General features: G+C 51.8%; 1 protein-coding gene across 1 annotated transcript in view; it reads right to left on the minus strand.

Moving 5' to 3' along the window:
* lamc3 (laminin, gamma 3) overlaps positions 1–14,114 on the minus strand; it is a 574,068-nt gene that overhangs the window by 251,116 nt on the left and 308,838 nt on the right. Inside the window, exon 9 of the mRNA XM_060912770.1 lies at positions 217–336. Within this exon, the coding sequence (XP_060768753.1) occupies positions 217–336 (120 nt within the window). The remainder of the gene's footprint in view (positions 1–216; positions 337–14,114) is intronic.

The raw sequence follows: 14,114 nt of genomic DNA on the forward strand, positions 1-14,114 counted from the left end.
ACCAAATATAATATTTTTGTCTCATTTGTTTAACTGAGCTCTCTTTATCTACTTTTTGTACTTGTGTGAAAATCTGATGATGTTTTAGATCATATTTATGCAGAAATATAGAAAATTCTAAAGGGTTCACAAACTTTCAAGCACTACTGTGTATATATGTGTATGTGTGTGTCAGTCATGGCTGTAGTTAATCATACAGTGAACTGGATCTTCTACCTGGTGCTTTGTAGTAGCCGACATCCTCCCCATTATAGGGTAGCAGGTAGACTTCTCCTTCTTTCCATATCAGGGAGGCTTCATGATGCCCTGAGAACTCACCAAGCCAGCCATCAGTGTCTTTGTATACACACACACACACACACACACACACACACGAATGTTTCAGTCTATTTCCACAGCTAGTTTGTTTTCTGTACCAGACCATCTATTGTGATATTGCATCTTTTTCACTTTCTCAATTTATTTCACATTGCAGTGGTTTTAAATCACACCATGAGTGCACACCTGGGTGCTCCTTGATTGGTTAGAAATTTGGTAGGTTGTGCTTTGATGGACAGTTCTTATTGATTCTCAAAGATTTTGTTTTACCTTCACAAGTCATGCAAGCGCATTTTATTTAGGAAAAGATCCTATAAACACTGTAGTTATTAACTCCCAATTTTACCTGTAGCCAATAACAATTTATGAGATGTCTACATACACTTACTGAGCTATTTTAGACCCATTTCTTTTGTCCATCGAGATGACAAAATATTCCTGATAATGTATTTAAGCTTCTTAAAGAAAACAGATGTGTATGCATTGAGCTCCTGTTGTTGCTTTTAAAAAACAAGCAAACAAAAAATATCTTTTTTTTTCCTGTGGAAAGAGGTGGTCTTTACATTTGCACTGGATCCACAGTCTGTTCAGATGTTATTAGAGCCAAAACATAATTTTGGCTTTCAATGAAACAACATTGCAATGGTTTTCAAGATCCCCAAACTGTTTGCATGCGTGTGGTAGCAGGGGTGTGGTCAAGCATCAGCTGTGATTGGAGAGGAGGCAGGTAGAACCAGCAGGTAACATGTGATGAGTCTCACCTGTGTCAGATTGTTGACAGTTTATTTATACGTGTCCTTTGTGTGTTGGCAGAGAGAAGCCATTAACCAGAGAGAGAGAGAGAGCGCACGCGCACTGAGCAGTCCAGTGCCATGTGTTTCTACATGTGTATGTGTGCTTACAGTGCATAGAGTACAAAAAAAAAACTGCTGGAAAGCATCCATCCAACCACCCATTTCCTTCCGCTTATCTAAGATTGGGTTGTGGTGGCAGCAGGCTAAGCAAGGTATTCCAAGCATCCCTCTCCCCAGCAATGCTTTCCAGTTCCTCCTGGGGGATCCCAAGGCAGTCCCAGGCCAGATAAGGTATATAATCTCTCCAGTGTGTTCTGGGTCCACCCTGAGGTCTCTTCCCAGTTGGACATGCCTGAAAAACCTCCAAAGGAAGGCACCCAGGAGGCATCCTCATCAGATGCCTGAACCACTTCACCTGACTCCTTTCGACATGAAGAAGCAGCAACTCTACTCAAAGATCCCTCCAGATGTCTGAGCTCCTCACCTGATCTCTAAGGGTGAGCCCAGCCACCCTACAGAGAAAGCTCATTTCAGCCACTTGTATCTGCGATCTCATCCTTTCGGTCACTACTCAAAGTTCATGACCATAGGTGAGGGTTGGAATGTAGGTTGGCTGGTAACTCAAAAGCTTTGCCTTCTGGCTCAGTTCCATCTTCACCATGATGGTCCAGAACAACACCCACATTACTGCTGATGCTGCTCCAATCCACCTGTCCATTTCACGCTCCATTTTGCCATTACTTGTGAACAAGACCCCGAGATACTTGAACTCCTTCACTTGGGGCAGCAACTCACTCCCAACCCAGAGGGAGCCCTCCACTGTTTTCAGGCACAGAACCAGGGCCCCAGATTTGGAGGTGCTGACTCTTATCCCAGCCACTTCACTCTTGGCTGCAAACCATCCCAGTGTGTGCTGAAGGCCATGCTCTGAAGAAGTCAACAGAACTACATCATTTGAAAAGAACAGAGATGCAATTCTGAGGTTCCTAAATCGGACACCCTCATCACCCCGGCTGCACCTTGAGATCCCATCCATGAATATCACAAACAAGATTGGGGACAAGGGGCAGCCTTGGCAGAGTCCAGCACCCACCAGAAACATGTTTGAATTTGTGCCAAGAATAGGGACACAACTCACACTTTGGTTGTACAAGGACCGGATGGCTCATTGCAATGACCCCAATACCCCATACTCCCATAGTTCCCCCCCCCCCCACAAAAGCCCCCAGGGGAATCTGGTTGCAAGCCTTTTCCAAATCTACAAAACTCATGTAGATTGGCTGGTCATACTCCCATTAACACCCCAACAAACCTGCCAAGGTAAAGTGCTGGTCCACCATTCCATGGCCAGGACAGAATCTGCATTGCTCCTCCTGAATCTGAGGTTCGACAATTGGTCAGAGCCTCCTTTCCAGCACCATGGAATAAACTTTCCTGGGGAGCCTGAGCAGTGTGATACCCCTATAATTGGAGCACACTCTCCGATCCCCCTTTTTAAAAAGTGGAACCACCACCCTGGTCTGCCACTCCACAGGCACTGTACCTGACCTCCCCATGACACTGAAGAGGCATGTCAGCCAAGACAGCCCAACAATGTCCAGACCCTTCTCAGGGTGAATCTCATCCACCCCTGGCACCTTGCCCCCAAGGAGCTTCTTGACTACCTCAGTGACCTCTGCCAGAGATATGGGTGAAGCTTCTCAGACTCTGCCTCCTTCATGGAGGACACATAGGATGGGTTCAGGAGTTCCTCAAAGTGCTCCTTCCACCACCCAACAATATTCCCAGTTTGGGTCAGCAGTTCTCCTCTCCAGCTGCTCACAGCCTGATGCAAGCCCTGCTTCCCCTTTCTGAGTCACCACACAGTTTGCCAGAACTTCCTAGAGGCCAACTGAAAGTCCTTCTCCATGGCCCCGAACTCCTCCCACACCCAGGTTTTTGCTTCAGCAACTGCTAAAGCTGTAGCCCTTCTGACCTCCCAGTACCTGCCTTCTGCTTCAAGGGACCCCTGGGCCAACCAAGACTGAAAGGCCTCTTTCTTCAGCCTGATGGCTTCCTTCACCACTGGTGTCCACCAGTAAATTCTTAGGTTATCACCACGACAGGCACCAATGACCTTTTGGCCACAGCTCCTACCAGCTGCCTGTACAGTGGAGGCTTTGAACATGGTCCATTTGGATTCCATGTCCCCCACCTCCCCCAGGATGCATGGAAAGCTCTTCTGGAGGTGGGAATTGAAGACCCCATGAACAGAGGACTCAGCCAGACATTCCCAGTTCACCCTCACTCCATGCTTGGGTTTGCCAGGTCTGTCCAGCAGCCTCCCTCACCATCTGATTCAACTCACCACTAGGTGGTGATCAGTTGACAGCACTGTTCCTCTATTCACCTGAGTGTCCAATACATACAGCTGCAGATCTGATGATATGACCACAAGGTCAATCATTGATCTTTGGCCTAAGGTGTTCTGGTACCAGTTACACTTATGAACCATCTCATGCTCGAACATGGTGTTTGTTATAGCCAATCCATGATGAGCACAGATGTCCAACAACAAAACAGTGCTCTGGTTTAGATCAGGCAGGCCATTCCTCCCAATCACCCCCATCCAGGTTTCTCCATCATTGCCCACATAAGCATTGAAGCCCCCCAGGAGAGCTATGGAGTCCCCAGGTGGCATCCCTTCCAGGACACCACCCAGTGACTCCAAGAAGGCTGAATACTCTGGACTGCTGTTTGGTGCATAAGCACAAACCACAGTCACAGTTTTCCTCTCAGCAACTTGCAGTTGTATACTGGTGACCCGCTCATTCTCCGGGGAGAACTCCAACACAGTGGCACTCAGCCAGGGGCTCGTGAGTATCCCCACACCCACCTGGTGCCTCTCACCCTGGGCAACTCCAGAAAAGGAGAGAGTCCACCCCCTCTCCAGGAGTTTGGTTCCAGAACCAGTGCTATGTGTGGAGGTGAACCCAACTGTATCTCGTCGGTATCACTCTGCCTCCGGCACCAGCTCTGGTTCTTTTCCTGCCAGAGAGGTGGCATCCCACATTCCAAGAACTAGTCTGCGCTGCTTAGGATCAGCATGCGAAGACTCCTGCCTTTGCCTGCCACCCAGCTCACAATGCACCTGACCTTTGGCGCCTGTCTTTGCAGGTGGTGAGCTCACATGGTGGAGGTGGCTCTGTGTAATTTCTTCAGGCTGTTCCTGGCCAGGCCCCAGGGGACCTGGTGAGCTCCCCTCCCAGGTCTGGCTCCAGAAGGAGGCTCCGGTTTCCTGCTCCTGGGCGAGATGCTGCAGCTCCTACTTTGCCGTTTCATCAGTGTCTATGAATTGTTCTTAGTCTGGCCCCTCCCCTGGAACCAATGTGTCTTGGGAGACCCTACCAGAGTGTGGCAGTGGGGGCATGGTCAAGTGTCAGTCTGTGAATGGAGGGCGGAGTCAGGGAAAGTAAGTGGTAGAATCACTGCACCTGATGGGAATTAACCCTTTGGTGACTGACCCCTTGAACATGGTTCCTCCAGGAACGATGACATTTCAGTCGTCAAGACAACGGAAAAACTAAAATACAAGAGCATTTTGTTTTGTGCACAAGAGCATTGTGACGTATCTTTCTGTTTTTGTATTTTAGTTCTTCTGTTGTCTTGACAACTGAAAAGTCATAGTTCCTGGAGGAACCATTTTCAAGGGGTCAGTCACCAAAGGGTTAACCTGTGTTTGTGTGTCTTCCCCAGTGACCGCACCCTATAAGAGGAGAGGGAGAGCAGAGGAGGAGAGCTTTCCCCCAACCAGAACACTTGTGTGTGTGTGTGTGTGTGCATGCATGCCTGGGAGAGGAAATGTAAAGCTGAAAAGCTAAAATAAAAGGGTTTTTGAGAACTCAGTTCTGGCCTGCTGTGCTTCTGTGCTCCACCCACCTGGTCTGATTCTACAGTGGTGCCGAAACCCAGGATGAAGTGCAGAAGGGAATAGCCCCACGGAGTCCTCCCCCTTCAAGGACCTGATCCATGCCCTCGCCACAGCCCAACAGAGCCAACATCAGGTGCTGATCACCCTCTGGAAGGAGCAGGAACAACGGTTCGAAGCCCTGGTGCTAGCATAGCAGAAAGATTGCCAGGCGTTCCAGCACCTGCTCGCGTCAGCAGGGTCCACGATCACCACCGCCGCGGACCCTCCCTACCTCACCCTAACGATGATGGGTCCGCATGATGACCCTAAAGCCTCTTTTTCACTCTTTTTGAGCAGGCAGCAGAGGCGTGGGGTTGGCCGGTGGAACAGTGTGCAGCACGCCTCCTCGCCCTGCTAACGGGTGAGGCGCAGCTGGCCACGCTACAGCTCCCCACTGACAGCCGGCTGGTCTACACGGACCTCCGCAGGGCTGTCCTCCAACGTGTGGGTCACACCCCGGAACAGCAATGGCAGCGCTTCCGCACGCTGCGCCTGGAAGAGGTCAGCCAGCCATTCGCGTTTGGCCAGCAACTCCGGGACACCTGCCTGAGGTGGCTTAAGTCCGACAACTGCGACGCCGAGCGAATCATTGACCTGGTGGTGCTGGAACAATTCGTTGCCCGACTTCTGGAAGGAACAGTGGAGTGGGTCCATTGCCATCGCCCAGCGTCACTGGATCAGGCCATCGAGCTGGTGGAGGACCATATGGCGGCCGTTCCGATGGCAGGACAGCATGTCTCCTCTTCTCCCCTCTCCTCTCTCTCTCTGCTCCTCGTCCTCACCCCATTCCCCCACTGCGGAGGCAGGGCTGGCTCCACCCCAGCCGGCCCACCGCACCTGCGGTGCCCTACCATTTCCTACTTCCTTGTTTGTGTCTTCTCCACCTCATGTGAGTGATGTCCGGAACACCGGTGCAGAGGGAGAGCCTGGGCTGGTATGCTGGCGCTGCAGGGAACTGGGGCACCTCCAACATCAGTGATTGGCGATGGAGGTGGGCGCGGTGGTCTGGATCCCCGACGCACCAGGGACCGCCCTCGATCGGGCCAGAGCGTATCGCATACTGGTGAGTATCCAAGGGGATACATATCAGGCTTTGGTGGACTCTGGCTGTAATCAGACCTCAGTCCGCGTCAGACTGAGGAGCAGCCTGCTCCTCCTCCCTCTCTTGGGGATTCCCTTGCGGATTTCCCGTTAGAGCAGTCGCGAGATGAGACTCTGCAGCATGCGTTTGACCAAGTGAGAGTAATCGATGGTCAAACTCTCTAGCCAAACGCCACACCATCCTTCCCCTATTTTTCCATTATTAAGGATAGATTATACCGAGTGATGCAGGATACTCAGACTAAGGAACTGATAACACAGCTTTTAATCCCAAAGAGCCGCTGGGAATTTATATTCCCGGTGGCTCACTTTAATCCCATGGCCGGACACTTGGGGCAGGATAAGACACTAGCCCAAATAATGGCCCGGTTCTATTGGCCAGGGATTCATGGCAATGTCCGTAGGTGGTGTACGGCATGCCGTGAATGCCAGTTAGTAAATCCCTCAGCCATTCCAAAAGCGCCTTTGCACCCTCTGCCATTAATCGAGACCCTGTTTGCTTTCAATTGGGATGGATCTCGTCGGGCCATTAGATCTGTCAGCACTAGGATATCACTTTATTTTAGTTCTGGTGGACTATGCAATGCGATATCTGGAAGCAGTGCCTCTTCGCAATATCTCAGCATGTAGTATTGCAGAAGCGCTCTTCCGCATCATCTCCCGAGTCAGAATCCGCAAAGAGATTCTGACTGATCAAGGCACTATGTTTATGTCACATACACTGCACGAAGTGTATGGGTTACTGGGAATTAAGTCTATCTGCACCAGCATTTATCACCCACAAATGGATGGCTTAGTCAAATGGTTTAATCGCACCCTCAAGAATATAATTAGAAAATTTGTAAGCGAAGACGCACGCAACTGGGATAAATGGCTCGAGCCCCTGTTATTCGCAGTGCGAGAGGTCCCGCAAGCCTCCACAGGGTTCTTCCCATTCGAATTATCATATGGGCATAAGCCGTGTGGCATTCTGGATGTGCTACGTGAAAATTGGGAGGAGGGGCCTTCAACCAGTAAAAACGAAATTCAATACGTTATCGATCTGCGCGCCAAACTCCACACACTTATGCACCTAACCCAAGAGAATTTGCGGCAGGCCCAAGAACGTCAAGTCCGTCTGTACAACAGGGGCACACGCCTTAGGGAATTCACACTGGGAGATAAAGTACTGATGTTGTTGCTCACGTCGAGCTCCAAATTGATCACCAGGTGGCAAGGACCCTTTGAGGTCACACGGTGAGTCGGGGACATTGACTATGAGGTGAGGCGAATTGACAGGGGTGGGGCATTACAGATTTACCACCTCAATCTGCTAAAACGCTGGAACAAGGAAGTCCCTATGGCATTGGTGTCAGTGGTTCCAGAAAAGGTGGAGCTGGGGCCAGAGGTTCAAAAGGGAAAATTGACATCGCCCACCACTCCGGTCCCCTGTGGAGACCACCTCTCCCCGACTCAGCTCATGGAGGTTGCCCAGTTGCAGACAGAATTTTCTGATGTGTTCTCGCCCCGGCCCGGCCGCACCCACCTCATAGAACACCACATTGAGATGCCCCTGGGGGTAGTAGTGCGCAGCCACCCTTACAGACTGCCCGAACACAAAAAAAAGGTGGTTTGGGAAGAACTGGAGGACATGCTCAAAATGGGCATCGTCGAGGAGTCCCACAGTGACTGGAGCAGCCCAGTGGTCCTGGTTCCCAAGGCTGATGGGATGGTCCAGTTCTGTGTGGACTATAGAAAAGTCAACACGGTGTCTAAATTTGACGTGTACCCAATGCCTCATATTGATGAGTTGCGCAATCGACTAGGCACAGCTCGTTTTTATTCAACACTGGATTTGACAAAGGGATATTGGCAGATCCCCTTGACTCCTCTATCCCGAGAGAAAACGGCCTTTTCCACACCATTTGGCTTACACCAGTTCGTCACACTTCCTTTTGGGCTGTTTGGGGCACCCGCTACATTCTAGCGGCTTCTGGACAGGGTCCTCTGCCCCCACACCACCTATGCTGCTGTCTACTTAGACGATATTATTATTTACAGTAATGACTGGCCACGGCACTTAGAAAACCTAAGGGCCATCCTTAGGTCGCTGAGGCGAGTGGGTCTCACAGCCAACCCGAAGAAGTGTTTGATTGGGCAGGTGGAAGTATGTGTGGCAGTGGGGGCGTGGTCAAGCGCCGGTCTGTGACAGGAGGGCGGAGTCAGGGAAGGTGAGTGGCAGAATCACTACACCTGAGAGCAATTAACCTGTGTTTGTGTCTTCCCAGTGACTGCGCCCTACTTAAGGAGGGAGAGCGAGAGCAGAGGAGCTCTTGCTGAACCAGGCGCGGAGTGTGTGTATCTGAAAAGTGCATACATAATTGTTAACCTGAAAAGTGTGGCAATAAACATACTGTCCAACCTGATCTCTGTCCTGCCGTCCTCTGTGCTCCACCCACAAACACTGAACCGTTACAGTGGTGCCGAAACCCGGGACCTGGAGCACAGCAGCCTCACAGCCCCATGGAGTCCTCCCCGTTCGCTGAACTGATCCACGCCCTCGCCATGGCCCAGCAAAGCCAGCACCAGGCGCTACTTGCCCTCCGAAAGGAGCAAGAAGAGCTGTTCGAGGCCCTGGTGTTGGCCCAACAAGAAGATCGCCAGGCGTTCCGGCACCTCCTCACGTCAGCAGGGCCCACCAGCGCTCCTACCGCGGGCCCGTCTCCCCTCACCATCACCAAGATGGGCCCGCAGGACGACCCAGAGGCGTTCATCACGCTCTTTGAGCAAGTCGCCGAAGCCTCGGGGTGGCCGATGGAGCAGTGCGCGGCGCGCCTCCTCCCCCTGCTCACGGGAGAAGCACAACTGGCCACGCTACAGCTCCCCACCGACCGCCGGCTGGCCTACGCGGACCTCCGCCGGGCCGTCCTCCAGCGCATAGGGCGCACTCCAGAACAGCAGCGCCAGCGCTTCCGCGCGCTGCGCTTGGAGGAAGTCGGCCGGCCGTTCGTGTTTGGCCAGCAGCTCCGGGACGCCTGCTGGCGGTGGCTGAGGGCCAACAACCGCGACGCCGAAGGAATCCTCGACCAGGTGGCGCTGGAACAGTTCGTGGCTCGCTTGCCAGCAGGAACTGCGGAGTGAGTCTGATGCCACCGCCCGGCGTCGCTGGATCGAGTAGTCGAGCCGGCGGAGGACCATTTGGCGGCTGTCCCGGCGGCAGGACAGCAGATGGCATCTTCTCTTCTCTCCTCTTCTCTCTCTCCCCCTCCTCCTGTGTCCCGTCCTCGCCCCATTCCCCCTCCGCGGAGGCGGGGGCCGGCACCCCCCCAGCCGGCCCGCCGCACCCGTGGTGCCCTCACGTTTCTCCCTTCTGTGTCTGTCTCTCCCCCACCTCAGGTGAGTGAGCCCCAGATCACCGGTGCAGAGGGAAAGCCCGGGCCGGTTTGCTGGTGCTGCGGGGAGCCGGGCCACCTTCAACAGCAGTGCACGGCAATGGAAGTGGGCGGTCCTCGCCCTCCGGTACTACCTGCTGGGGCGCCCTTTCACCCTCTGTTCAGACCACGCGCCCCTCCAGTGGCTCCACCGCATGAAAGATGCCAACGCGCAGATCACCCGTTGGTATCTGGCACTCCAACCCTTTAATTTCAAGGTGGTCCACAGGCCGGGGGCGCAGATGGTCGTAGCGGACTTCCTCTCCCACCAAGGGGGGGGGGAGTCGGCTGCAGGCCGGACGGCCGCCCGGCCTGAGTTGGGCGGTGGGGGTATGTGGCAGCGGGGGCGTGGTCAAGCGCCAGTCTGTGACAGGAGGGCAGAGTCAGGGAAGGTGAGTGGCAGAATCACTACACCTGAGAGCAATTAACCTGTGTTTGTGTCTTCCCAGTGACCACGCCCTACTTAAGGAGGGAGAGCGAGAGCAGAGGAGCTCTTGCTGAACCAGGTGCAGAGTGTGTGTATCTGAAAAGTGCATACATAATTGTTAACCTGAAAAGTGTGGCAATAAACGTACTGTCCAACCTGATCTCTGTCCTGCCGTCTTCCGTGGTCCACCCACGAACACTGAACCGTTACAGTATGGTATCTGGGTTTCCACTTGGGCAATGGGCAGGTGCGTCCCCAAATTAATAAGACAGCAGCGATTGCAGCCTGCCCGAGGCCCAAGACCCAAAAGGGGGTGAGACAGTTCCTGGGGCTGGCTGGCTACTATCGTAGGTTTATACCTAATTATTCGGACGTCACCAGCCCGCTGACTGATCTCACTAAAAAGGGAGCACCAGATCCGGTCCAGTGGACGGAGCAATGCCAGCGGGCTTTCTCTGAGGTAAAAGCTGCACTGTGTGGGGGGCCCTGACTTTTCTCTCCTCTTTATTTTGCAGATGGACACATCGGACAGAGGGCTGGGGGCTGTTCTGTCCCAGGAGGGGGAGGGGGAGGAACGTCCCGTGCTGTACATCAGCCGGAAGCTGTCGGTGCGCGAGGGCAGGTACAGCACAATAGAAAAGGAATGCCTTGCCATCAAGTGGGTGTTCCTCACCCTCTGCTACTACCTGCTGGGGCACCCTTTCACCCTCTGTTTGGACCACGCACTCCTGCAGTGGCTTCACCGCATAAAGGATGCCAACACGCAGATCACCCATTGGTATCTGGCACTCCAGCCGTTTAAATTCGAGGTGGTCCACAGGCCGGGGGCGCAGATGGTCATGGCGGATTTCTTCTCCCATCAAGGGGGGGGGGAGTCAGCTGCACACCGGACGGCTCCCCGGCCTGAGTCAGGCGGTGGGGGTATGTGGCAGCGGGGGCGTGGTCAAGCGTCGGTCTGTGAATGGAGGGCAGAGTCAGGGAAGGTAAGTGGTAGAATCACTGCACCTGATGGGAATTAGCCTGTGTTTGTGTGTCTTCCCCAGTGACCGTGCCCTATAAGAGGAGAGGGAGAGCAGAGGAGGGGAGCTCTCCCTCAACCAGAACACTTGTGTGCGTGCGTGCCTGGGAGAGTAGATGTAAAGCTGAAAAGCAAAACTAAAAGGGTTTTTGAGAACTCAGTTCTGGCCTGCCATGCTTCTATGCTCCACCCACCTGTTCTGATGCCCCGGACAACACAGCTTCCAGGATCACCCGCACAAACAAACCCCTCCACCATGTGATTCTTTGGAGGAGCTGGAAAGCATAACTAAGCATAACTAAAACACGCCTTGAGTTTTCGCAAGCCAGTCTCCCATTTCCTTATTTCCCCTTAACTGTGAGAGTGCTATGTTGGTGCAGAAACCCTATAATTAAGGAATCAGCACAATCGTGGAGCCATTGTCCCTCACTGAAATCACCCAGACCCTCGGCAGCATCCACCAAACCCAACATCAAGCTCTCATCATGCTGCGCATAGGGCAACAGTGTTTCTGGGCTCTTCTCCTAGCCCAGACAGAGGATGGGCAGGTGCCCCAGAGCCTGGTCCAGCCATTAGGTACTCCAGCAGCGGCTGTGCCCCATGTCATGCTTACCAAGATGGGTCCACAGAGAGATCCCACAGCACCTATAGAGCTCTTTGAGCATGCCACAAAGCCTGCCCTTGGCCACCCTTACAGTGGATGGTCTGCCTACTGCTGCTTCTGTTGGAGAAGCCCAGATCACAGTCCAACAGCTCCCCATCACCAATCTGTTGGAGTATCCAGATCTCAAGCAGGCTATCTTGCAATGAGTCAGGTGCACCCCAGAACAGCATTGTCAGTGTTTTCGCATGCTGACACTCAATGAGCTTGGCCACCATTTCGCCTATACACAATAGCTCTGCAATGCCTGGCGAAAGTGGCTCCTGGAATAAGAGTGCAGTGCTGATGACATCATTGGCTGAGGGGTTCCAATGCTAGAAGAGGTGATTTGGCTGGTAGAAGACCATTTGGTGACATTTCCAGGGACAAGTGAGCACCCTGCTCCCTCTTCCTCACTCTTGTTCCTTCCCTGCTTTTCTCTGCCCCCCATCCCTGCACCATAGAAACAGGGGCCAGTTTCCCTGAAACGAGCTCACAGAACCCATGACCAAGCCCATTTTCTTGAACCCCTTTTTCTTCCATCTCAATGTCTCCAGTAACTCCCCCTCTCTCCACAGACAAAACCTTCTGTGCTCACCAAGACTGGGGAAAAGCTTGGGTAGGTCTGTAGGCACAGTGGGAAAGGCAGGTAGTTCTGGACTCACTGTCCCCTGATGGAAGCAGGGATAATTATCCACATACTTGACATGGCTCAGACTATCCCTGATTGAGCAGGAACATACCTAGTGGCTGTGAGTATTCAAGGCAGTATAAAGCAGGCCTTGGTAAGCTCAGGATGTAACCAGACCATGGTACATCAAAGCCTGATTCAATGCAAAGCATTGGGAAATAGATGACTGGTGAAAGTGAGATGTATACAGGGATGTTCATCAGCATCCACTGGTACCCATCTTATACCTTTTCTCTGGGGAGCAAAGCATAGTGTAGAGGCAGTGGTCCATCTTCATCTCATCCAGCCACTAATTTTTGGGACAAATTAGTCAGGGTTTCAAGCAGTAGTGAAGGAAATGTTGATGGGCGGCTCCTGCAATACTGATACATAGATGGTTTCCAGCATTGCACTGGCTGGGGAGGTGGTCCCAGGACCTTCTGAATCAGCTCTGCATCAGGGGGGAGGACTTCACCCATCCACCCTTCATGGGGACTCCCTTTGGAAAGTTTTCCTTCTGGAGCAGCATGCGATGAGACCCTGAGACACACTTTTGACCAAGTGAGAGTAATCAGTAGTCAGAAAACCCAGCCTAATGTTTTGCTTCCCCACCTGTACTTTTCCATTATTAAAGATAGGTTATATTGAGTGATGCAGGACACTCAAACTAAAGAACATATGACCCAGTTGTTTATCCCATGCTGGGGGATTTTGGACAGGATAAACCATTGAAACATCTCATGGCCTGTTTCTATTGGCCAGGAATTCATGGTGATATTTGCAGGTGATGCACGGCATGTCGTGAATGTAAACTGGTGAATCTGCTGGCCACCTCAATACTGCCATTGCACCATTTACCATTGATCAAGCGCCCCTTCAAAACAATTGGAATGTATCTCATTGGGCCATTCGACCAGACTGCATGAGGGCATCACTTTGTATTAGTCTTAGTAGATTATGTAATTTGATACCTGGAAGCAGTGCCTCTCTGCAACATTTCTGCATGCAGTGCTGCAGAGGCACTGTGTTATTTCCTGAGTCAGGATCCTGAAAGAGATCTTGACTGATCAAAGCATGTTCATGTCATACACAGTTCACAAATGGTATGAATTATTGGTGATTAAATCAATTTGTACTAGTGTTTACCATCAGCAGATTGACAAATTGATTGAGTGGTTTAATCAAAGACTTAAAAACGTGATTTCTAAGTTCTTCACTGGGATGAATGGGAATTGGGATAAATGGCTATTATTTGCAGTTCGAGAGGTCTTGCAAGCCACCACCAGGTTTTCCCTATTTGAATTACTGTATGGACATAAGCCTCATGGCATATTGGTTTTCATTAGGAGAAACTGGGAGGTGGGACCTTCTACTAGTAAAAATTATATTCAGTACATTCTTTACCTGAGTGCAAAACTCCACACATTGAACCACTTAATCCATAAGAATTTGCTACAGGAGCAAGAGAGGTAATCCCGGCTGGATAATAGGGGTGCTTGGCTCTGGGAATTTGCCCTTGTAGATAAAGTACTCATTTTACTACCCATATAGAGCTCTAAATTCCTTGTGAAGTGGCAAGGACCTTTTGAGGTCATGTGGCAAGTCAGACAAGTTGACTATAAGATCATGTGAACAGATAGAGGTGATGCACTTCATATATACTACCATAATCTGCTAAAACTGTGAAGAGAGGAGCTCTCTGTGGCTCTAGCAATAGTGGTTCCTGAGAGGGAGGAGCTGGGACTGGAGGCAAGTCCAAAGTGCAGCCCAATTCAACCTGGTCCCCT

This window comes from Neoarius graeffei, chromosome 28 (genome assembly GCF_027579695.1).
Source record: "Neoarius graeffei isolate fNeoGra1 chromosome 28, fNeoGra1.pri, whole genome shotgun sequence".
Classification (NCBI taxonomy): domain Eukaryota; kingdom Metazoa; phylum Chordata; class Actinopteri; order Siluriformes; family Ariidae; genus Neoarius; species Neoarius graeffei.